Source organism: Octodon degus, unplaced genomic scaffold (assembly GCF_000260255.1).
Source record: "Octodon degus isolate 3935 unplaced genomic scaffold, OctDeg1.0 scaffold00037, whole genome shotgun sequence".
Lineage (NCBI taxonomy): Eukaryota > Metazoa > Chordata > Mammalia > Rodentia > Octodontidae > Octodon > Octodon degus.
In genome coordinates this window covers 2,967,173-2,990,043 of record NW_004524613.1, presented here as the reverse complement: position 1 = coordinate 2,990,043, position 22,871 = coordinate 2,967,173, and the positions used below count along the sequence as shown (strand labels likewise).

At 55.3% G+C, this 22,871-nt stretch overlaps 1 protein-coding gene across 4 annotated transcripts in view; it reads left to right on the top strand.

The window, feature by feature from the left end:
• The window catches only part of Nol4l (nucleolar protein 4 like), a 122,720-nt gene that overhangs the window by 93,175 nt on the left and 6,674 nt on the right, over positions 1–22,871 (top strand). For 3 of the 4 annotated variants that reach the window (XR_002821020.1, XM_004630803.2, XM_023714825.1), the window contains 6 exons: positions 2,375–2,516; positions 17,261–17,538; positions 19,530–19,715; positions 19,799–19,990; positions 20,280–20,402; positions 20,845–21,046. Coding sequence is in view for 3 of the 4 variants with exons in the window: in XM_004630803.2 (XP_004630860.1) it covers positions 2,375–2,516; positions 17,261–17,538; positions 19,530–19,715; positions 19,799–19,990; positions 20,280–20,402; positions 20,845–21,046 (1,123 nt within the window). In the remaining variant the exon portion in view is untranslated. Of the gene's footprint in view, positions 1–2,039; positions 2,106–2,374; positions 2,517–17,260; positions 17,539–19,529; positions 19,716–19,798; positions 19,991–20,279; positions 20,403–20,844; positions 21,047–22,871 lie in introns of those variants that run through there. The other variant, XM_023714826.1, reaches the window with a different exon arrangement.

Below are 22,871 nucleotides of genomic sequence, written 5' to 3'. Positions count from 1 at the left end.
CTTGCAGCCACACGGACCCACACAGCCCCATCCTCACTTCCTATAGCAGCCTCTGCTCAGTGCCCTCAACCTTGAGCATCCTGGCAGTCCTGCCCTGCGGATCACTCTCCCCATTTCCTCCACATTGTTTTGCTTTGTGGCCCTTATGACCACTGGTACTAGGTATTTTTCTGTATGTTGTCTGTCTGTTCCAGCAGGTGATCAGTGCCAAGAAGACAGTGACTGGCCCAGTCTGCAGCTCACTTTCTCAGCACCTGGCTAGGGGTTGGTCAGCCCATAATTGGAGTTCAATAGATGAATGAATGGAATAGTGAAGAGTAGGGGCTGGGGAGATGGCTCAGTAGAATAAGCGCTTCCCTGGCAAGCACAAGGATCTGAGTTCAATCCCTGGTTCCGCAAAAAAAAAAAAAAAAAAAAAAAGCAGGTGGTGCTTCCCAGGGCTCAGAGTCAGAGGATGCCCAGTTGTGTGTGTGTGTGTGTGTGTGTGTGTGTGTATGTTTGTTCTAGCAATTCCCAAGGGCTTCCTGCTTCTGCACTATGCAGCGATGAGGATGTCCTGCTCCTGGCTCCCTGAACGTGGCCAATGGGAAAGAAAGGGTTGGCAAGATAGCTCAGCCGACTAAGCACCTGCCTGCTTAGGCAAGCTCAGGGACATGGGTTCAATCCGCAGTACCATATTCCACACTGGCCCCGCCCCCCCAGGTGTGCTGAGCTGACCACCAAGTCTGGGCATGGTGGCGCACGCCTGTAATCCCAGTGCTGGGAAGGCTGAAAACAGGAGTATCTACGAGTCCAAGCTGCATAGTGAGACCGTGACCAAATACATAAAAAAGAAAGAAAAAAATAAAATGGAAAGGAGAGCACTTGCCTGGTGATCTTGCTTTGTGCCTCCAAGGGACCCCACACACACCACCATTCTCCCCTGCTGCACAATCCTGGTGCTGAGGAGTTTTGTCCCTTTGTACCCTTCTGCCTGCAGTGAGCGAACAGTGGCCAGGAGAAGGTTTGCAGGAGGAAGGCTGTGCTGTAGCTGACAGCCTTTTGGGCAGACTGGAGACCTAAGTGCCTCCTTGTGTGTGTGTGTTGGGGGGGGAGAGCTCACGCGAGCAAGCAAGCGAGTGAGAGAGCACAGGGGCTTTGAGCCCATACAGTGGCCCCAGACCCTGTCCTCTGGACTTGGCACCGAGGGTCCTCTGTGGCTGCGCAGAAGCTGTGAATTCCAGGAAACTCCCTGCCAGCCAACATGGGGGAGGGCATGGAGGCCGCTTCCCTAGCACTCAGCAGATGTGTCTGCCCCAGGGACAGCAGCCCATGAAAGTTCAAACCAAAGTGTGTTTGCTCACTATAAAAGAGACGTCTGTGAGGGCCCTGGAGGGGAGGCTTGGGGTTGCTGTGCCAGAGTCCTGACTGGGCCCATAGAGGCCATTGTATCTTGCTGCGGGGGGGGGGGGGGGGCAGAACTCCGGGAGTGGTGAAGGAGCTGCTGGGTCATCTTTCCTGCATTTTATAGCCAGCTCCCAAACACAGTTGCTTGCTGCTCCTGAAAGAGGCTGGGCCAGAAAGAGGTGGGGTCCCTTCCTGCTGGACGGCTGGATTGAAGGGGCCCTGCCCCGGGGGTTCCCAGATGACTGGCGAAGGGCTCCCTGAGAGTGGAGAGGAGGCTGCAGGCGTGGTCCTCTCTAGCAGGCCATCCGGCTGTTTGTAAGGCCCTGGAGGTCCCCCAGGCTCTTGAGCCTGAACCCCCTTTGCGGTCTGATGGGAACCCTGGCCTGCCCCACCCCCTTCCTCCTCTACACTTCTAGGGCTGGCCTTTTCAGCTCTGGAAGCTGCCCAAGAGCATATCTTTGAAGCACAGCAAAGGTTAGGAAGGAGGAAGACAGAAATGTCCTCTGGGCCCGGGGGAGTGGGAGGAAGGAATTCCATGCATGCTCCACAGGAGTCAGAGGCAGGCCTGGAGGGGGCAGCCAGCAGCCTCCTTAGTGCCCAGGCTGTCCTGCTACCCACTGCGGGCTGCCTACCCTGCTGGGAGGGATCTCTCTTCCCAGGCTCAGGAGGGGAGCAGTGGCCCTTGTTTACAGCACTGGTTTTAACCTTGGCTCACCAGGGTAAGAGCCAGGCCCTGCCATCCGCCCTACAGGATGTGAGACCTCGTAATTGTTTTCAATTATAGACAGTGAGGCCAGCAGGAACTAGAGCCCAAGCTGCTTCCACAGGGATGGGGATGTGCCACTCAGCACTCTCTGCAAGGTTTGGGGGTTCTCTGCCCCCTGAGGTCCTTCCAAATGCTCCCAAGTCCTGGAGTCCACCCAGAAGTCTGCCTGGGGCCCTGGCAGAGCCGCCCCTGTTGAACACGGGCCTTCTTTGTCTCTTTCAGGATGAGACCTCTGTAAGCAGTGAAGACTTTGATATGAATGACTCCACATGGATGTCCGCTGACCCACACCTGGCATCCAGCCTGAGCCCCAGCCAGGACGAGAGGATGCGGAGCCCGCAGAACCTCCATAGCCAGGAGGATGGTGAGTACCCTGGGCCCCTGGTAGGGTAGGGGTGAGTCATCCTGTGAGTGGCTGCATGGATGGGGGGTGAGAACCCTGGGGGTGGTACTGCTGTACTTCCAGCCACCTCAAGGATTTCCAGCATCTCTGTGGGCCCCCCGCTGTCCCCAGCCCCTGGTTCCCTTCCAAAGGCAAATGGGCAGAGCCCTTGGGCTGCAGCCTGTGGGTATCAGGTCTGTTTGATTTTGTGATGCTGGAGAGATGATGGGATGTGGACTTCAAGGTTGTCAAGATTTGGTCTGGGAGGTAATGATGTTCCTGGCCCCGAGCAGTCCAGCTGCCTGGCACTAGAATCAAGAAAGCTAGCTCTCCGACACGGTCACCTGCTGAGTGACCAGGCAGTGCAGGCTTTCATTGTATGCCCTGGCCTCCATAGCCATTCAGAGCCGCTCAGGGAATAGAGGCTTTCTTTTGGGGGCTGGAGAGTAGGGTCAGGTGACAGGTTCTGGAGGAAATGTTGGGCTCTGGGGCTCTGGTGTCTAACCTCAGTTTGAAACGTGGTGGCAAAGCGGCACCTATAGTCAGAGTGCCCTGGTGGGGCTCTGATTTCCAGGGAGGCCGTGACTGGACTTGGGCGATGGCCTGAAGCTAGGCCTCAAGAGAACTGGGGTGTAGGAGCTGGTAATTAAGAAGGGTTGAAGGTCAGGGCCTGGAATGTAGGAGGGAGGCACAGGGTTAAAAGGGGGTGTAATGTTAACTCTGTGAAATGGGTTAGCCTTAAAGAGTAAATAAGGGGTAGGAGCCTTGCAGTTTGGGTCAAAGTTCATCTCCATGGCGGAACCCACACGCCTGCCTCCCAACTGCCCTCCCAGCCTGAATCCTGCTTTGTCTGGGAGGGCTTCCAGCCTTCAGGCAGCTGGAGGTGTCTGGGCCAGCAGCTGGGGAGCCCAGGGGTGGCTGTGTGAGGAGTGGGGTGCGAGGCTGCTGGGAAAGAAAAGGCCTTTGTGCTTCAATGCCTTGTGAGGTCAGTGAGACCCCGTGTGTGTGCTGTGAGCCCACAAGCCACTGCGCTGCGTTCCCACAGAGTGGGAACCAGGTGGGGGCTACCACATGCTTCTGGAGGCTCTGGGCTAGGACACGCCCAACCCAGACGTTGACCTCCTGGCTCATCTGAGCTGATTGAGGGCCACGCCCAAAGTCACCAAGGGCCATGCCAGCAGTGTTCAGCCAAGAGCTATCTGTTGTACCTTCCCAAGAAGGACCCAGGACATTTTCTAAAAGCCCATAGTAATACAGTATTCTCCTGTGCATTTCCAGAAAGGTCTTATACTATTGTTCCTTACAGCCACCCTGTGGGAGAGGAGTTCCTATCTGAGACACTTTCCAGGGAGCTAGGGTAATGCTGGGCCCTTAGGACCAGGCACCAGATGATGGATTTTCTGTGGGGACTATGAGGACCCTCAACATGTTGCCAGTGGTCCAGAGTGGGGCTGATGATGCAGATAAGAGAGTGGCACAGAGGCTGCTTGGGGCATTTTGTCTTGCAGCTGTCCACAGGAGCCAAGATGGGGCGATCCCCGGGTGTGTGTAGGGCTGAGGAAGCCTGACTTGCTGACAAGATAGAGTGTTTGTCAGAGTGGATAGGCAGAGCTGGAGACGGGGAGGTGTTGACTGCAGTACCAATTTAATTATTTAATCAGCAGCTGTATCTGGACACTGGGTTGATGTGCTAGCCAGAGGTTCGCCTAGGCCCGATGCAGGATCCCAGGCCATGAGGAGGCCCAGATGGCTGTTCTGGTCTCTGCTACCCCTCCTGGTCCCTTGGGCCTGGCTGTGACCACTGTGTCTGGCTGAAGGGGTTCCCAGGAGAGTGCTTTGGATTCTGGGTTCTAAGTGGTAGCTCCTCTAGGAGGGTATGGATGGGATGGTTCCCTTGAGACCCTTTTTAGCTTCGGGGTGTGTGCTCACGTTCCCTGTTGTTACCAAAGGCCTAGAATGAGGACAGGGTTGAGGAGGTGGCTCTGGAGGGTGGGCCCTGCCCTCCACATCCAGCCCAGTCCTGCTCATGAGCCTTATTGTGGAAGCCCCCCAGTGCACCGACCCGGGGCCATCTCCTGTGTGCCTGTGACCATCATCCTCCGTGGAGGCTGGGGGTTGTAAAGGTAGATGTCTGAGGCTCCCACTGTGAGCTCTGCACACTGCCCCATGTCGCCTTGGTGTCTCTGCTTTGCCCGGAGACTACAGGTACAGGGTGGGCATGTGGCAGAGCCAGCCAAGTATAGGCTGCCCAAATGAAAAACTTTAGGAGCTGACCCTGGGCACACCATCCAGGCCAACTCCTTCTTGGGAACAAATTGTGTTCTTTACTCCTGAGAATAGCTGCTGAGTACCTGGCTCTGTCCCTTGGTCAGAAGGGTCAGGATTCCCAGGCCATACCAATCCCATCCCTGCTGGCCCATGCTGTGGCCCAGAGTAGTCTTAAGAAGCTAGGCAGTAGACACAGATCCATAGCTGGTGGCAGCGAAAGGGGGCTAGACTTTGGTGGGCAGGTCCACCCTTAAGGCCACTAAAGCTGAAAGTGACTAGAGGAGGTGCCAGCCTTCCCCCAGGAGCCACACTCAGAGTCACTGGCTGGCATGAGGGATGGCTTGCCCTGTGCCACAGGTAGGCTTCGGCCGTGGTCCTGGCCCTGCCTGCAGGCCTTCTTCACAGACCTCCTATGGCTGTTTGCTGTTCCGACAGACACTTAGGTCCTGTTCCCTGTAGTCATAGATGGTAGCGGCAGGCACTGCTCCCTCAGTCAGGGCTGTGATTGTGTGGGGGGGAAATCATTGCTCTTGCTGTGTCCACAGAGGAGAAAACAGGAGTGGGAGAGGCTGGCCTGAGACAAGACGGAGGGTGCTGCTGTCCTCTCTTCTTTTCCTGACTTTGGTGGGTATGGGGTCACTGTGTGAGGCTCCCACCCCTCCAGCCCTGCTGCTGAGCCCAGCTGAGACTCTGAGCTGCTTCTGGGCTCTGAGCAACATGGGAGGTGCTTGGGAAGCCACTGTGGTCTGGCAGCTGCTTTTGGGTGTGGAGGGAGGAGGCCTAGGAGCAGCTGGCTGTTGAGACTTTGTCCTGAGACACTAGAGACTGGCATTGCCTAGGGGCTGACACTGGTTTGTCCTGATCCTTGGGGTTACCTGTTTCGTGCTTGCTTGTCTTTCCCTCCTACCTGAGTGCCCTGAGCAGGTGCCAGGGATGTGGTTGTGAGTGCATAAGTGGGGGAAACTGGCAAAGGCACTCGCACTCAGGCCTGTGCCTGAGCCTTGGGCTGCCAGGAGGCCAGGCACACGGGCCCATCCCGACCTCGCACCCTCGTTCTCCTCCCACTTCCCTTGATGCGCTTCCTCAGACCTCTCCCTGCCCCTTCCTGAACGGAAAATGTGAGGCCTGGCCACCAGAAGGGATGCTGGGGTGGGGAGCGGACATCACTCACCTCTTAGGCAGACAGGAAGCGGAGGTCAGGGAGAGTGGAGGCCCCTGCTCACACAGGCAGCTTCCACCTGCTGCAGCATAGACGACTGGGGTTCCTGAGAAGGAGCTGAGGACCCTGGAGCATTTCAGGGCTTCTGGGACCCGCTGGCCATGGAGACTTGTTTCTTCCACCAGGATAGACTTCCTGTCTGCAGAGCAGAGGTCTGGGGCTTATTGCCTGCTGCCAACCCTCAGGTGCCTGAGAGTAGACCAAAGGAGAGAGAGGTCCTCTGGCTTTCTCAGGCTCTTTGTCAGTTTTTAGTCATGTGAGTGTTGAGTGCCTTGCTGTGCCGGGTCAGTGAGCCCCTGCCTGCACATCCGAGGGAACTGCACTTTGGTGGAGGAGGGACTGTGACGCAGAAAGTATGGCCTTGCCAGGCTGCCTGCATTGGGAGGGCAGCAGCTGTGTCTCCGTAGAAAGGCACACTGGCAGGAGGCTGAAGCGAGAAGATCAAGAGTTGGAAGCCAGCCCACGCTACATAGTGAGACCAAGGCAGAGCACCTTGGTCTTCCCCTCGCCGAGAATCACATTCATTGTAGAAACTTTAGAAAATTAAAAGAGCAAAAGTAAAGAAAAAAACTAAAATGCCCGAGTTCGGGGTATACATTTTTCTCAAACCTTTCCGTGTATGTTGTCAAAGCTTCATTTTGTTTTCCTTTTTTTTCCGTGTGTGTGTGTGTGTGTGTGTGTGTGTGTGAGAGAGAGAGAGAGACAGAGACAGAGACAGAGACAGACAGACAGACAGACAGACACAGATTGAGAGAGTGTTTTTTTGAGGCAAGGTCTCACTATGTAGCCCAGGCTAGCTTGCACTCACAATCCTCAGCCTCCCAAAATGCACTGTGTTCTTTAAAAAGGGGGTGGGGCATCATGTCACATTGTAGCCCCACCCACTTGTGGCACTCACCTCTCCATTTCACTGCTGTGGATCTGCTGTGGTCCTACAGGCTGTTCTGTCCACCAGTTCCTGGAGGTTCATCCCTCAAGTTCAGAGCACATCCAACTCCATGCTGGGAGCTCAGACAAGGCTGTTCCCATCCCACAGAGGAGGAGCCATCTCCCAGGGGAAGTTACTTGCACTGGCCAAGAGGAGCAGGGCTCTCCAGGGCCAGCATTTGGGCCATGCCTGTGAAACTCCCAGGCCCTGTCGTGGATTTCAGCCTGGCTCCACTGAAGTGTAGGTGCTTAGCATATTGGGGAGAAAACCTGTGAGCAAAAGGGCTTGGGCAGCTGCAGAGCAGCAGAAGGCTGAGGAGGACACAGGAGCAGGCTGGAGCTTTATAGGCCACAGGTCTCCAGAAGCTCCCCAAGACAGGGAGGCTACAACCAGGACAGAGGATAGAAAGGGGTCACTCTGCTGCCTGTGGTCTTCAGCAGGCTGCCCACCCTTTCTGAGCCTGTTTTCAGCTGTGATCTGGTGGGTACAGCCATGACCATTAGCTGTGTGTGGTCATAGCGGCTCTGCCAAGGATGAAGGTTCCCTACCTGCTGGCTCTTGCTGCCTGGGGGCAGGCCCTTCCCTGCTGAGATGTGCTAACTGTTGGGGACAGCGGTTTCACTCACCAGCTATCCTCTCTTCCAGCTGGGCTCTTTCCCTGAATCCCTTCCTCCCATCTTGGTGGGGAAGTGGAGGTGCCGACTCTGTTGCCCTAACCCAGGTCAGTCTATCCCTGCCTGTCCTCATCATGTGGCCTTGAGTATGTCACTTCTCCTCTCTGGCCTGGGGGATGGTCCTGCACCCACTTTACTCTTGAGCTAGATGATGCATGGACAGCTTGAAAGCTCACAGGTGGCGGGCTGGTGGTGGGGCTCTCAGCCTGCTGGTACCCTCAGACTGAGAGCCTTTAGCAGGGTGTCAGGAGCTAAGGACCAAGAGGGCTTCCACCTCACCCACATTTTTGGAGCTCTTCACCAGTGCCATGTGGTCTTCCTGCTTCCCCAAGCATTGTCCATGAGGGCCCAGACCTCCCTCCCTCCTGTGGACTGTGCTCTTCACCCTGCTCTGTCCTTGTGCTGGGAGGACCCGTGGGCACTGTAGGCCTGGGCACTCAAATCTTTGGCCCTAGTGTCCCGAGGCCCTGTCCTGTCCATCTTACATGTCCAGGACCCTGACTCCCTGAAGAATCTGTGGGTGCAGCACACCCCACCTACCAAGGGGTGCTGGCCCTATCCAAGGTGGTACTGTCATTGATGCCCAAGCAGCACAGCATAGCTGTCTCCTGTGCTGGGCACTGAGGATGCCGTCAGAGCATGGCATTAGGTCTGTGTGGCCAGTGGGTAAGAGGTACCTGGGCCTCAGAATTAGGCCATTTGGACTAGCCACCTGCATGCCCTATCCCTGGGACACTTAGGCTTTTTCCTTGGTCAGAGCCCACTCTCCCCTGGGTCCCTCCCTGGGGTTAGGGCACTTCTTGTACGAGGCATCCTGAGGTCCTGGCCTGCTATAGCTGGGTCCTGGTAGACCCAGTGCTCATGGTTGTTAACCACTCTGGTTTTTTGTCACATGGGGCGAGGACTGGGCTTTTTACTCTCAATGGGATAGGTTTAGAGTGTTTTTTGTGTTTTTTTTTTTTTTCTCAAACTGTCTTACTGCTTCAGCCTTTGGAGTAGCTGGGACTTCAGGCATGCATCACCCTATGCAGCTAATGCAGTGGGCTTTCAGGCCACACTTCTTGTCCATGTAGTCACAGAGCCTGGCTCCACCTACTACTCTGGGCTGCTTTTCTAAGGTGCATCTGGAACTGGGCCAAGGCCCCAATGACCCTGTCCTTCCAGGGCAAGAGTGGTTTGCGCCTAGTCAAGGCCCCAAAAGTCCATACCCACACCCATGGAAAGACTCCTCCTCCTTCCCTCCCCTGGGAGCAGAGAGCTGGGGCCCAAGGCCTTCCAGGGATTGGCCACGGGCCACGCCGGCAGTCCTGGGTCACAAAGTGTCCATCATCAGCTGGGCTTCAGGCAGTACAGACAATGCTGGGCTGTGCTGGCCCCTGGCCCACCAAGGGACAAGAGAGGCTGGGAGACAGCACCAAGAGATCCCTTTATCCCTGGAACAGGCACGGCCTGGGCCTCATCCAGGCTACTGGGGCCCCAGATGCCTGGTGAAGACAGAGGGGCAGGACAGGTCTGGGGGACCTTCTAAGAAAAGGGGGAGAGAGAACCTATCTTCCTCACTGTGCACACCTGGAATGTTAGCCTGGGCTTGTGAGGCCAGTTGGTAAATGACAGCCCCTGTCTCTTACACAGGAAGCTCCTGACTGGCCCCGCTGGGCAGACCCTGCTGTGTGGGTAAGGAGGCGGGAGGGCTATGCACAGAGGTACCACCGCCCTGAAACCCATCTGAGGGCCACTTTCCCAGGAACCAGGAAGCAATCAGGGCCACATTGGCGTAATGACCCTGACCAAAGGACTGGGGTGCACCGAACCTAGACCAGCTTCCGGGAGGACTGGTAGGAAGGCTTGCCAGGGGCCCTCAGATGCCACATACACAGGCTTCAGAGCCAGGCCCTGCCCCATAAATCACTCACACATGGTGGCTGGATGGCTCTGTTTGCTCTCAGAACACATGGTGGGGGGGGGGGTGGGGGTGGGGGTGGGGGTGGCAGGCCGTACACCTTGGCCAGAGCACCATGTGTTGAATTAAAGTTTATTTTTCACTGCCTATGCTTGCTGAGGCCTGAGAGGACACAAACCAGGAGGCCATATGCTGGGGGCGTTTTCCCTGGGCATAACTGGCCAGTGTGTGTTGGGGAGGAAGTGGGGCAGGGCAGGGCGAGGGTATGGGATTATCCCTTAGCACAGATGGGCAACTGAGGCCTGGAGGGGAACTAACCCAAGAGACTCCCAGAAGCCCAAGAACACTAGGGGTAGGGCTGGTGGTACCTGGAGGGGCCATCTGGGATGAGCTGGTGACTCCCCCCAGGAGCCTCTAGCTCAGTACTGGGGTCTGCTTTCAGGAATGGCCATGCAAACCAGGTGTAATGAGTTACCTAGTGACTGACATACAGGCTCTGATACATATTTGGTGTCCACTCCACTGAAGGCAGCATCAGTATCTAGGCCCCATGGCATAATTTGGGTCTTTTCCAAGACCCAAACTCATCTGCAGTTTGGATGCCTCGCAGGGACCTGGGCCCCAGAGGCTTACAGAGGTGTATTGCCAATTCAAGAGGAAGTGTAGGTCTACACTCTGGTATAGGTACCACCCTCAGCTGCCAAGCGCTAGAACAGGGCAAACACACAGCATAGGGGAGAGGGACAGCACCAGGCAGTGGTGCACTAACACAAAAAGAGTTGATTTTGTTGTTCTTTTGAGATGGTCTTGCTGTGTAGGCCACGCTGGCCTTGAAAACCCTGTGATCCTCCTGCCTCAGCCTCTCTAGCACTGGGATTATAGGCATGCACTACCACACAGTGAAATAGATGATTTAATTTCTTGCTTAGTATGTACAGGCCCAGGGTCCAATTATCAGCAGTGCAAATAATAGTAATTTCATCCAGTTTTTATTTTCTTAAAAATATGACCACCAGCAAACACCAGCATCCATATGGCTTGTGCTGTTCCTGACTCTGAGAGCCTAGGTGGCAATGTGGCACACATGCCACAGTGGGCTCTTGGTATCTTTGAAAGCTCTAAGAGGGTCAGCAGAGGTCCATCAGGAACCCAACGGTTCCTGGAGAGAAGGAGGGCACTGTGGATGAGAGCACCCGTGCCTCAGAGCTCCTGACTCCTTGATGAGTCCACAGGGAGGGAGGAGCAAGGGTGCTCAAGAGGGAGAGCTGCGCAGGCAGTGGGGGCCTGAAGACCAGGCAGAGACAGGGCCTCATGCAGGGCCAGTTGCCCTATGGAGCCTCATCACCCAGGATGGTGACATCCCATGTCCCCTATATGACCTCTGGGCCCCTCCCCCTTTCTTCCTGGAGGAAGTGCTGGGTCGTCTGCCAGGAGCCTGGTGCTCCTTGGAACTATGCATCATGTAAACATGGCCCAGGCCACTGGCCTTTGTCAGGGCAGGCGGGGAGGGGAGACTGGTGAGGTGCCCAGAGCCCCGCTCCCGGTGCTCAGCAGCCCTGCCCTGGCCTCCACATCCCTGCCTGCCGGTGGCTGTGCAGGATGTGGCTCCTGCACTCCGCCTCCCCTCCTCCTCTCTGTTCATCTCTTTTGTGTGTGAATTATTGATGCCCCCTCCTTGCCCCTGCCTCGCCGCTGCAGTGATGGCGTTGGAAGCCTCGCCCAGGAGGCTCATGCCGCTGCACCTCTGGCCACAGGAGATGGCCACATGCTGCTGTGCGGATTCAGGTGGCCTTCTCCCTTTCCTCAGCCTGACCAAAAGACCCGAGTGGGTTGCCCACTGGAGAGGGTGCCACTAGCTGTGGCCCCAGAGCCCAGAGTGGCAATTGGCGGCTTGCACAGAGCCAGTCTTGTGCGGGCTGCAGGGCGCTGGCGCCCACATAAGGGCATTGTTTGCTGAGGTAAAAGGAGTTTTTGTCTCCTTCTGGAGACGAGACAGAGGAAGAAACAATTTCCCCCATTCATCACTAATTCCCCCATTCGAACAGCAGCACATTGCCCCATGACAAAGTAGATGGCACGACAGGCCTCCCTGCCCTTGGGCCTTCTGGGCACAGGTGGTGGGCTCGAGTCTGCTCAGACTTGGGGTCACCCTTTGCCAAAGGTGGGGAGGCTTGGGTTTCTGGGACTGTTCGGAAGGGCTATTTGCTTGGCTGCTTTTCCGAGGCCCCGAAGGACACCTCTCTGCTGTTTGCGTGGTCACAGGTGGGGCAGGCTGCCCCTGCTGAGGGGCCCACTCTGGAGAGGCCTCTCGCTACAGCAGCAAGGTGGGACAAGAGGGTCCAGCTCCAGGTCTGGAGTGGGTGCAACCAGCACACCTGGCCTGCACCCCTGCGGCCATAAAACATCAAGAACTCAAGAGGGTGTTGGCAGCAACTCCCTGGACCCTAGATGAGAGGAGCCCAGCAGGTGGCTGTGTCCAAGGTCATGCAGCCACTCGGCCTGGGCCTGCCGTGTCATTTGGGTATGGGGTCAGGTGCCTGTCCATCTCTTCTGTGAATCTGAGGCAACTCAGGGGCCAGGCCCAGATACCCAGTCTCTGTTTTTTTTCCAAATAGTGATGGGGGGGAGGCAGCATCAACCAGTCCCTGTGCAGGCATTGGGCATGGCAGGAGGAGAGAGAGCCTAGCTCCCAAGTTCTGCCCTTCAGCCCCTGATTGCTTAAAGACCGAAACAGACACATGTGACACAAACCAGCCTTCAGCTAGCTTCAGTAGTAAGGAAATTAATTGCTTCCATAGCCAGATAGTCTAGGACAGTGGTGGGGAAACTATGGCACACATGTTGTTTTAAGACAAAAGATGTTAATATGTGAGGTTGCTTTCTTTCCCCCAAAAAACTAAACCTCAGTGTTCAGGTTTAATTGCACTGTTGGCACTTTGTGATATATGAGTGCATTTTGATTTACAGTTTGGGCCCTTTCTCTAAAAGGTTTGCCAATCACCGATGGCTGTGGTGGGTGGTGCTGACTGGGGCACGTGTTCTCCCTGGGGACACTGGAAGACTCAGGTGCCTTCACCCAGGGAAGGAGTGTGACTTCTGGAAAGGCAGGAGTGATCTGCCAGAGGCAGCACACGGGGGCTGGGCATGGGCCATGGGCACAATCAACACAGTAGTATTGTGAGATGGTCACCATGCCAGGAAAAATAGGCAAAGGGGTCAGTGTGTCAGAGCAAGGGAGAGTGCTGGCAAGGGAGGTCTTACTGAGATGTGACTTTTCAACAAAGCCCCCAAGTCAGCGAACAAGCCACAGGGACAGCCAAGGACAGCATAGCAGGAGGAGGGGACAGCAAGTACAGAGGTCAGGTCCACAGCTGGAGCAAAGTGAGGGGAGCAGTGGGCCCAGGGAGGGTATTGGGCTGCAGCCAGGATCACAGTGCTAGCTACAGTCATGGTAGACCTGCCTCCCAGAGCATCTCGACTCCTTGCCCATTTGGGGCTTTAGCGCTCATGCAGGTGCTGAGCCCTTTGGGGCCAACCTCCAGGCTGCCTTCACTAGAGTGGTTCTGCAGAGCTCCATCCACAGCTGGTGCTAGGATGAGGGCAGAGGGCCTCCCCGATGAGTAGGTTCAGGCTGACAGGGCTCAGGCTGGCAGGGGTCAAGGGTGAGAAAGTGGTCACCCTCCTCTTTGCATCCCAATCTCCTTGTGTTGATTTCCTGGTTGGAGAGCAAGAGCCTGAGGCCAGCAGACCCTGTTATTTTCTGCTGGTACCCAGTGGCTGCTTGGTCTGTCACCCAGCAGGTGCTGAGGAAAGCAAGGGGCGAGGCAGGAACAGATCGCCTAGGCCTTTTGTCCTCCCTCCCTTCCCTGTGCCCACTCCCCATTTGGCACTGTGCCAGGTTTCCCCTGGTCTGAGAATTGGAGGTAGGAAATAGATCAGTACAAAGTGAGAAAATGTGAGGTGTGGGGAGCTGGGCTTTTTTTGGAAGGGGTCTACTCCATACCAGGAACTATCTATGCCTTGTAAATCTTATTTTACTGATGTGAGAGTCATTTTGAAGGGAAATTGGGGCACAGGGAGGAGAACTGGCTGCTTCAAGTTCACATAGCTCCTCTGCCTCCTGCTAGAACCCACAGGCCTTGCCAGGCGGCAACATGTGGGGCCCCCTTCCTAGGCTGCTCACGGAAGGTGGCGATCAGGTGCCAGCCTGAAGAACACCGACTTGTGATTTTTTTGTCACTCAGACATGGGCTCTGTGTATGTGGCAGGTTTCTTTTTTTTAAATTTTGTTTATTTATTTATGTGTGTGTGTGTATATGTGTGTGTGTGGCCAGCTCAGCCCACCAGGGGGCGGGGCGGGCTGGCATGTGGTGCTGGGGAATTGAACCACGGTCCCTTTGCTTTGCTAAGCTTATTTTTTTTTTTAAGTAGGTGCTTTAGACCACTGGGCCATCTCGCCAGCCCTATGTGGCAGGTTTCCCTCCGCCAAGTGCAGCATGGGTGGACTTGGTGGCAGCAAGTGGAGCTTATACAAGGGGCCTGCACACCTGTTCAAGGTTCTGGCTTTGTTGGTTTTTTTTGTAGTAACCTACAGCATAAAACTTGTCACCTTAATCATTTTAAGTAAATAATTCGGAAGCATTAAGTATATTCATAGTGCTGTATTATTAGGACCATTATCTTCTCGTTGTACTGTGTAAACTTTTTCATGACCCTAAAATCGGTATTCTGTACTCATTAAGCAAAAACACCCTACTTCCCCCTTTTCCCAGTCCCAGATAACTTACCTGCTTCCTGCCCCTCTGAATTTGCCTATTCTACATACTGTGTGCGGATGGAATTGCTCATTCCTCATCCTTTTATGTCAGGAATATTTCGCACAGCGTGATGTTCTTAAGGTTCATCTGCCTTGTATAGCATGTATCTAAGTGTCATTTGTGTGTATGGCTGGCTTATATGGACAGGTCACATTTTTTACCTACTTGTTTTTTATGTTTTTTCTAAAATGTCATCAATGTCATATATATATATATATATATATATATATATATATATATATAAATTTTGGGGTGTACCAGGGATCAAACTCTGGACCTTGCGCTTTCCAGGCAGGTGCTTATGCTGCTGAGCTTTCTCCCCATTCCCCAGTTAGCAATAATTTAACATCTGGATAATTACATAATGATGCAGATTTCTGGTTTCTTCTAAAAGCTTCAGCCCAGGGAGATAGCTCAGTAGAATAAGTGCTTCCCTGGCAAGCACAGGGTCCTGAGTTCAATCCCCAGTTTTGCAAAAAAAAAAAAAAAAAAAGACTTCTAAAAGTTTCACATACGTGGCTACATGAGGTCCTGGCTTCTGGTGTCTTAAGCTTCTCATCTGCCTGTTTCCCTTACCAGATTCAGGTGACAGCTGAGGACAGGGAAGAGGGTGCCACCACCGGAGTCAGGGCTGTTGTTCCTTGGCCAGGCAGCACAGGTCCACACCCTGAGGCAGAGGCTGCCAGCACAGCCTGAGGAAGCAGGATGTGGCCTCTGCCAGCCTCTGGCCAAGTGGTTCCTGAGAGTGGAAGGGGTCCGCCCTTTTGCAGCAGGCCTGGCTAGAGAGGCAGAGGGGGTGACACTGCAGCTGGCCTTGGGCCTGATGCCTGTGGTGAATGTAGTGACAGCTGGCGGGGGCCTTCACCAAGGAGCAGGTCCCTAGAGGAGGAGTGTGGGGTCCTCCAGGGTCAAGCAGGTGGCCTCTGGAGAGAACTGGTGGAGTTCATGCTTGCAGGGTGGGCTAGAAGTGGGTCCCTTGGAGTTCATGGGAGCTAGGCACCCATTCTTGGGCCCTGGCTGCAGGGTCTTTTGCTCAAGTCCTGCCTGGTGTGGGAGCGACTCTGGCCAGGGAAGCATGGTGCAGAGGCATCCTTAGAAGAACTTGTGTGGCTGCCTCCCTCCCCACCCTGAGGTGACCTTGAAGGCCAACTATACTCCCAGCTAGAAGGAACATGCCGGGCAGAGCCTAGTCAGTGTGAGATTGGTGGGACTCGGCAGGCTGAGAGTACACAGGAGGTCCTGCACTCTATGTGTGGGACACCAGAGAGCCAAGAGAGGGCAGGGCAGAAGACCTGGGTGGGCAGAAGGAAGACCTGGGTGTGGTTTGGTTTGGCAGGTGGAGGGTGGTGGGCACCTTTCCCATATCTCACTCTCCGAGTTCCCCATGAGGTTTAGCGCTGTGCATATGGCCTTCCATGAGAGCTGACACCCTCCTTGCAGTCCTCACTTTGGCTCTCCATCTGGAACAGGGCCAACACACAGTAGGTGCTCAGTAAATACCACCAGGCGTTTCGTTCACTCCACGTACATGTAGCCTCGCTGCTGGAAATAGTACTACAAGAAAACCAGGCCTGTCAGGGAAGAGGAGGTACCCTGGAATAGGCCAGGGGTGAATGGGACAAGGGGGAGCTGCTGGGGAGCCAGGCTAGCTTGCAGCAGAGTCCACAGGAGGGAAGGGAGCTCTGGAGCCAGATTGCCCTGAGGAGGAGGTAGTGGTGGAAGCAGGAGCAGGCGGCAAAGCCTGGCCCAGCGGACCTGCTGCAGCCGAGGGGGAGGGGTGCCACTGCTCCGCTGCTTTCCCATCCCCCCTCTCCCCTCGGCTCAGGCTGCTTGATGGGCAGCCCGGTCCCGCCCCCAGACAGCCAGAAGGCCAGTGATTGGTTGGGATGCTAGAGCCGCTCGGTAGCCATGGGGACGCTCAGGAGGTGCGCGGGCCCAGCACCAGGACTAAATCTTCATAATCTGCCGGCTGCGAGGATGGGGGTGGGGTCTAGCACGACCCTGGCCTGGGGGAAGGGGTGGTCAGGGCTCCCTGTGGCCACCCCTCCTCCACCGGCTGGGTGCTGGGACAGAGCTGCCAGGTCACCTGGGCACAACCAGGAACCACACGAGTGCTCACCTGACTGTGACCCCTGGAGTTCCACTGTAGCTTCGTCTCGGCTGAGCAAGCAAGAGGCTGGGACAGATGGGAAGAGAGATCTAAAATTTATCTGAACATGTCTAGTCCTCCAGAGTTAAAAGTTTATTCTTCTAAATTTGCCAAGCAATGCTGGGCTCTGTCCAGCAGAGGGTGCCCGACCTCAGGAAAGCAGAGATGGCCCACTGAGATTCAGGGATGCAGACACCAGGCCTTGCAGCCCTGGCTTGACGGAGGCAAGACCACCTGGCTATGCACAGAAGACAGAGCTGCAGGGCACTGTGTCTGTGGGTAGGCTACCAGGGTCAGCCTGGGCCTGAGCACATCAGGGCACAAGTGACTGGGGTCACGCCGGATCATTCTTTCTCAGGCAAAGGAAGACGCTTTGTGAGGGGCTGTGAGGATGTGAAGTGATGAGGCAGTGCTGACCAGGGTAGGTGGGAAGAGGAAATCCTGCAGCCTCCATGGGTGTCCAGGGACTGCCAGCAAGTCATTTCCAGATCCTGGAAGTGACACTGGTGGGTTTGCAGGTCAGGATGATCCTCCATGCTTGCACAGCCTCCTCCACTCCCTGTGGCTGCTCTGCTCCTGATGGCATAGCAGCTTTCTCCCCAGCCATCCCAGGCTGTGGGGCTGGGTTGTAGCTTACGTCCTGGAGCCTCTGGAATAGAGCACAAGCATGCACCTGCTCACCAGGGGGTCTGTGACAGTCACACAGGGCAGGCATTCTGAGGTCTTGGGGGCGGGCCAGTGCTGGGCCTCAACCCACACCTCCTGTTCCAGATGATTCCTCCTCTGAGAGTGGCAGCGGCAATGGCTCCTCCACCCTAAACCCGTCCACGTCAAGCAGCACGCAGGGCGATCCCGCCTTCCCTGAGATGAATGGCAACGGTGCTGCGGCCCCCATGGACTTCACTTCCACTGCTGAGGATCAGCCCATCAACCTGTGTGACAAGCTCCCACCAGGCACAGCACTGGGCACACCCTCTTACTCCTCTGATGGCTGTGGCACCGATGGGCTTCGGAGCCGTGTCAAGTATGGGGTGAAGACTACTCCTGAGGTGTGTGGGGCCATGGGCCATGAGCCTCCACATCATGTATATGGTACTTAGCTGGAGCCAGCCCTGTGTGACAAGAAGCTGGGGCAGTGGTGTGGCAACTATACTGTCATTTTCCTGGAGAGACTGGTTTAGGAGATGGCTTGGTGAGTGGTGCTGGAATAGGTGTGGAGCCTCTGTGATTCACAGTAATCCTATCTGAAATAGGGTTGATGGCTCTTGCCTCAGTAGAGGTGGCAGATGTGTGTCTCTGTGACCTGTCCACCTCCCCTGGGACAAAATCTGCTATGAGTAACAGCAGAAAGCACCACAGGAGGCACAGGAGGCACAAAGCCCCTGACCTCCTGGCTGCTCTGCCTACCTTTCTCCATTTTACACATGGCACAGAAAGAACGTAAAGCCCCTGAGGAGCAGTGGGTGGAGCTCCTCCTGTAAGCAGGCTGATGTGAGGAGACAGGTGGGCAAGCCAGGTGCCTTATCTGGGCCACCCTCACTTTCACCCGAAACCTCAAGGACAGTATGGTGGCACAGTACAGTGTTGTTGGGCACCAGCTTTCCCAGACCATCTTCCTTAGCCTTCAGGTCTTGGATTCCAGCTGTGAAGCCCTGGGCAGGTTCTTCCTCACCCCTGGACTGATTTGTTTTCCATAGAGCAGGTCAGTAGGTTCCAGGGATAGTTCTGAGTTGTTCCTGTGTGTCTAGCTCAGGCCACAGGAACTTGGTGAGGGGTAGGTCTTGGCTAGAGCTGACTTTTGTTTGGCAGGTCCCTCTAGCTTCAAGTTACAGAGGTGGCCCAGGCCTCAGGCATCAGGGAAGTAAGATAGGGTGCATAAATGCCCCCAGCAGTTCTCTTACAGTTTGTTTTCTCATCTCTGCTCTAGCCCTGGCTGAAGGTTTAAACAATAGCTTGGAAGTGTGACTTTCCTAGAGCCCTATGGCCATCTGGTAACCAGCACTGTGCCTGGCTGGTCTTTTGACCCTGCATTGTGACTCTGGGGACCTGATCCCTTGGATGTGGGCATGGGAAGAGAGAGCTGATGGGCAGCAGTGGGGACCAGGGGGATAGGCCATGTGCATCTTCATTGATGTGACCTTCAGTGAACCCTGGGTCCCTTCAGGCTATGCAGCAGCCAGGTGTCTGATCATGCAGATTAGATTACTTGGGCCCAGCTTACCACTAGGTACCAGCCCCATTCAGAGCAGGAACCATGATGTTAGGACTTGTCACAGGGGTAATTTTCTAAAAGGCAAATAGCAGGGTCCTAAGGGCAGGAGACAAGAGACAGGTGGCATGGAACCTGGACCATGAGGGGCAGCAGGATAGCAAGCAGAGAGGAAAGCAGGGAGCCATCATCCAAGGAGAGATGGATGAGGGTCCTACAGAGGTGAGAGCTGAAGGCAGGGACCCACATTGATTGTAGGACAGACAGAGCAAGCGGGCAGGCTAGATCTGGTTCTATGTCCCCTTTTAGCACTAAGGTCAGTGTTTCCTGGGTGTGTGTGTGTGAGGGGGTAACACATTGCCTCATGGCTCTGCCACCTTGGCTGGCTCCCTCTCCCAGCTCATCTGTTCCTCTTCCCTGACAGCACACTTGCTACTCTGGTGACAACACAGTTGTCAACTCAGGGTTGTAACCCCTTAGGGATCAGGGAAGAAAACCCAAAGCTATAACAGATCTTGGCACCCAGAGGAACTCGGCTAGCAGTGGGAATCCTTTCTGCAGCCTTCACTCAATGAGGTGCTATTATGGGCACCACAGAGGAAACTGCTCCCCATTAACCTGCTGCCTCCAGCAGTAAGGACTGTCTGTCCTGAGCAGCTAGGGGCTGCTCCCATCACAGATGAAAGGAGCGGGAGGGAATGGTGACTCTGGAGGTCCTCTCAGCTCTTGCTCACATGGCAGCAGAGTGTGCTGGCCACCCTCATCCCCAAGCCCACCATGGCCTACATGCAGCTGTCTGATCGGCTCCTCTGCCCATCACCCTTCTTGCAGTCACCCCCCTACAGCTCTGGGAGTTATGATTCCATCAAGACCGAGGTCAGTGGCTGCCCTGAGGACCTGACGGTGGGCCGGGCACCCACAGCAGACGAGGATGATGACGACCATGATGACCACGAGGACAATGACAAGATGAATGACTCCGAGGGCATGGACCCTGAGCGTCTCAAGGCCTTCAATGTGAGCACTGAGCAGGGCCAGGTTGGGTCAGGGTGGAGCCTTGGTGGTAGGAGTGCTGTCCTCATGGCCTGTGTCTCCCACAGATGTTTGTGCGTCTTTTTGTGGATGAGAACCTGGACCGCATGGTGCCCATCTCCAAGCAGCCCAAGGAGAAGATCCAGGCCATCATCGAGTCCTGCAGCCGGCAATTCCCAGAGTTCCAGGAGCGGGCCCGCAAGCGCATCCGCACATACCTCAAGTCCTGCCGGCGCATGAAGAAGAATGGCATGGAGATGGTGCGTGCCCCCTGCGCCCCACCTTCCCCAGGGCCACCACTGACCTCAGCCATACTCCTGGGTTCTTGGGTGCCCTCCAGCCAGATATTTTACCAAAAACATACCAGTAGCTTCAGAAGCCAATAAATAATCCCTGTTTCATGAATGGGGAAACTGAGGCCCCCAAAGGTTACACAGCTCTGTAAACTAAAGTGTCAGAGCCCAAACATACCTGCATCACCCATCTCTGGGCCAGGGTCTCTGCACAGGCCCAGGACCCCCACCAGACCCATCCCTGTTCTGCCTGCAGACCAGACCCACACCTCCCCACCTAACCTCGGCCATGGCAGAAAATATCCTGGCAGCTGCCTGTGAGAGTGAGACGAGAAAAGCAGCCAAAAGGATGCGCCTGGAGATCTACCAGTCCTCACAGGTAGCTCCTCACAGCCAGACACCCCCTGGGGGCCACTCCCAAGGAGGCCATCAGTCATCTCACACACATGGGGCCTTGGGTACAGAAGCAGCAGGGAGGGCCATCCTCAAGTGGGAGGAAGGGGACAGACAGGGAGGTGCCAAGAGGTGGTGAAGGGTGGAGGAATAAGTCACAGAGACCCTGCTGCCCTCATAAAAGGAAGTCTGAACTTCATCCTGAGAACAGAGGATTCCAAGGTCTTCAGGAGTGATATCCACAGAGAGATAAGCAGAGTAAGGGGAGATCCCTGGGGCCAGGTGACCAGGGAGATGGAACAGTCGGATCCCATAGGTCAGGCTACAGTGTTAGCCCCAGGAACCCAGCCTTTGTCCACCCCATGTCCCAGAGATGATAGAGCTTGCTGCCCCTCAAGTTCCCCAGCAACACCTGCTTGCCTCTGCAGGATGAGCCCATAGCCCTGGACAAGCAACACTCCCGGGACTCTGCAGCCATCACCCACTCCACCTACTCACTGCCAGCCTCCTCCTACTCCCAGGATCCTGTGTATGTAAATGGCGGCCTCAACTACAGCTACCGTGGCTATGGGGCTTTGAGCAGCAATCTGCAGGCCCCTGCTTCCCTGCAAACAGGAAGTCACAGTAATGGTGAGTAGAGGAGGCTCAGGCTCCTGACCAGCAACTAACTCATTCTACACTGCAGCCCCAGAAAGAGGCGGTATGGGAGAAAACAGAGGCCAGTGATTCCCCATTTCACAAGCTCAGCTACTCCTCAGACTAGAAGACCAGAAGAACTTTAGCTGGTAAAAGAGAAAACCTCCAAGGGCCAGGGAGATGGCTCAGTGGAATAAGCACTTCCCTGGCAAGTGCAAGGGCCTGAGTTCAATCCCTGGTTCCACCGAAAAAAAAAAAAAAGAGAGAAAGAAAACCTCCAGCTCTTTTCTTATCACAGATGCTCACACCAGTGCTTTCTGCAGCCTGTCCCTGGTTCCATTCCTTATAGGGCCCTTCTGAGCTCCAGCACAGACTGTGTTCTCTTCTAGGGCTAGATTCTCCCCCATTTTACACACTTGGGCCAAGAAGGGTGCACTGCATTTTCCCAGGCCAGCCCCCATTTGGCTTTCTTCAACAGGTGTCTCAAGGCCTTGACCATGGTCCCCTTATGCAGAGCCCATATCCAAGTCACCTGGGTGATAGTCAGCCATCTATTCTCTCAGCTCCTGGCCCCTAAGCTGGGTAACTCAGCCAGTACTTCCCAAGTGGCACTTCTGTGGTTGAGACAGACTATGACAGTAGAGCAGTCCTGGCAGGGAGCTCCTGGCAGGTTGTAAGCACAGAGGGCTGTAACTTGTGTTTAGTCTGTATCAGTCTGCTCCTGAGGTAAGAGGGCAGGAGGCGGCAGCAGTATGCTTGGGGGTTGCTTTCCATGCACAGGGAGTGAGGAGGAGTTGAGGACATCCAGTTGCTGCTTGAGCAATAGGCAGGGAGTGTTGCCCACAGGTTGGGGAGCCCTGCCTCATCTTGGCTGAACATGCTTAAGAATTTCTGAAGCCTTGTCCATGGCTGCAGAAAGAACCCTCATCCTCCCTGGGAAGCCAGGGAGAGGGCCAGTCTCTAGCCACAGCAGAGAGCTCAGCTCAGTTCCTTCTCACCCCCGAGCCTGTAGCCACCCCAAGGCCCCATGCTCACTGCAGATTCCTAACTAGGAAGCATGTGCAGGTCCCTGGAAGATGCCTGCCTGGGTTTAACTTCTCATCCCTTCTAATACTTCTTAACCTAAAATAAGAGGCTGCCTGGCCCTAATCCCTGCAGCAAGGCACAGTGTCCAGCACAACAAGGCGTGGGCAGCCATCTCAGGTGGCTTCTCCCTCTCAGAAGGAAAAGCATCTCAAGCCCTAATGAGAGAGCTTAGAACTCCCTTCTCAAATACACACAGGGAGTCTGGGGCCCAAATGAGAGGTAGGAGGGATGACCTGGTACCTGGACCCTCCAGGCAGCAGACCATGGTGAAAGTCGATCTGGTACCCCCCAGCATGACTTGTTTCAGGGCTGCAGCTGCTAGACAACCCTTGGGAGGGGGCAAGACCTAATGGCATTCCCCCACCCTGTTTACACCTGTAAGACCTGAGTAGCAGCCAGATCTTTTTAGGGGCAGACAGATAGCTCTCTGCCTTTGTGCTTGCTGGGGCCATAGTCTTCCATCTCTCCATACCAGGCTCCTTAGAGGTGGGTGGTACAGTCACTGCAGCCACTCCTATCCTATGACCACTGATGTCTTATTTAAAGAACACTGACGCTGGGCTTGGGTTAGGGATGTAGCCCAGTGGCATAGCACCTGTCTGGCAAGTGTGAGGCCCTGAGTTTGATGTCTGTGTCTTGTCTGTCTGTCTGTGTCTCTGTCTCTGTCTCTCTGTTTCTCTGTCTCTCTCTCTGTCTCTCTCTCTCTGTCTCTCTCTCTCTGTCTCTCTCTCTC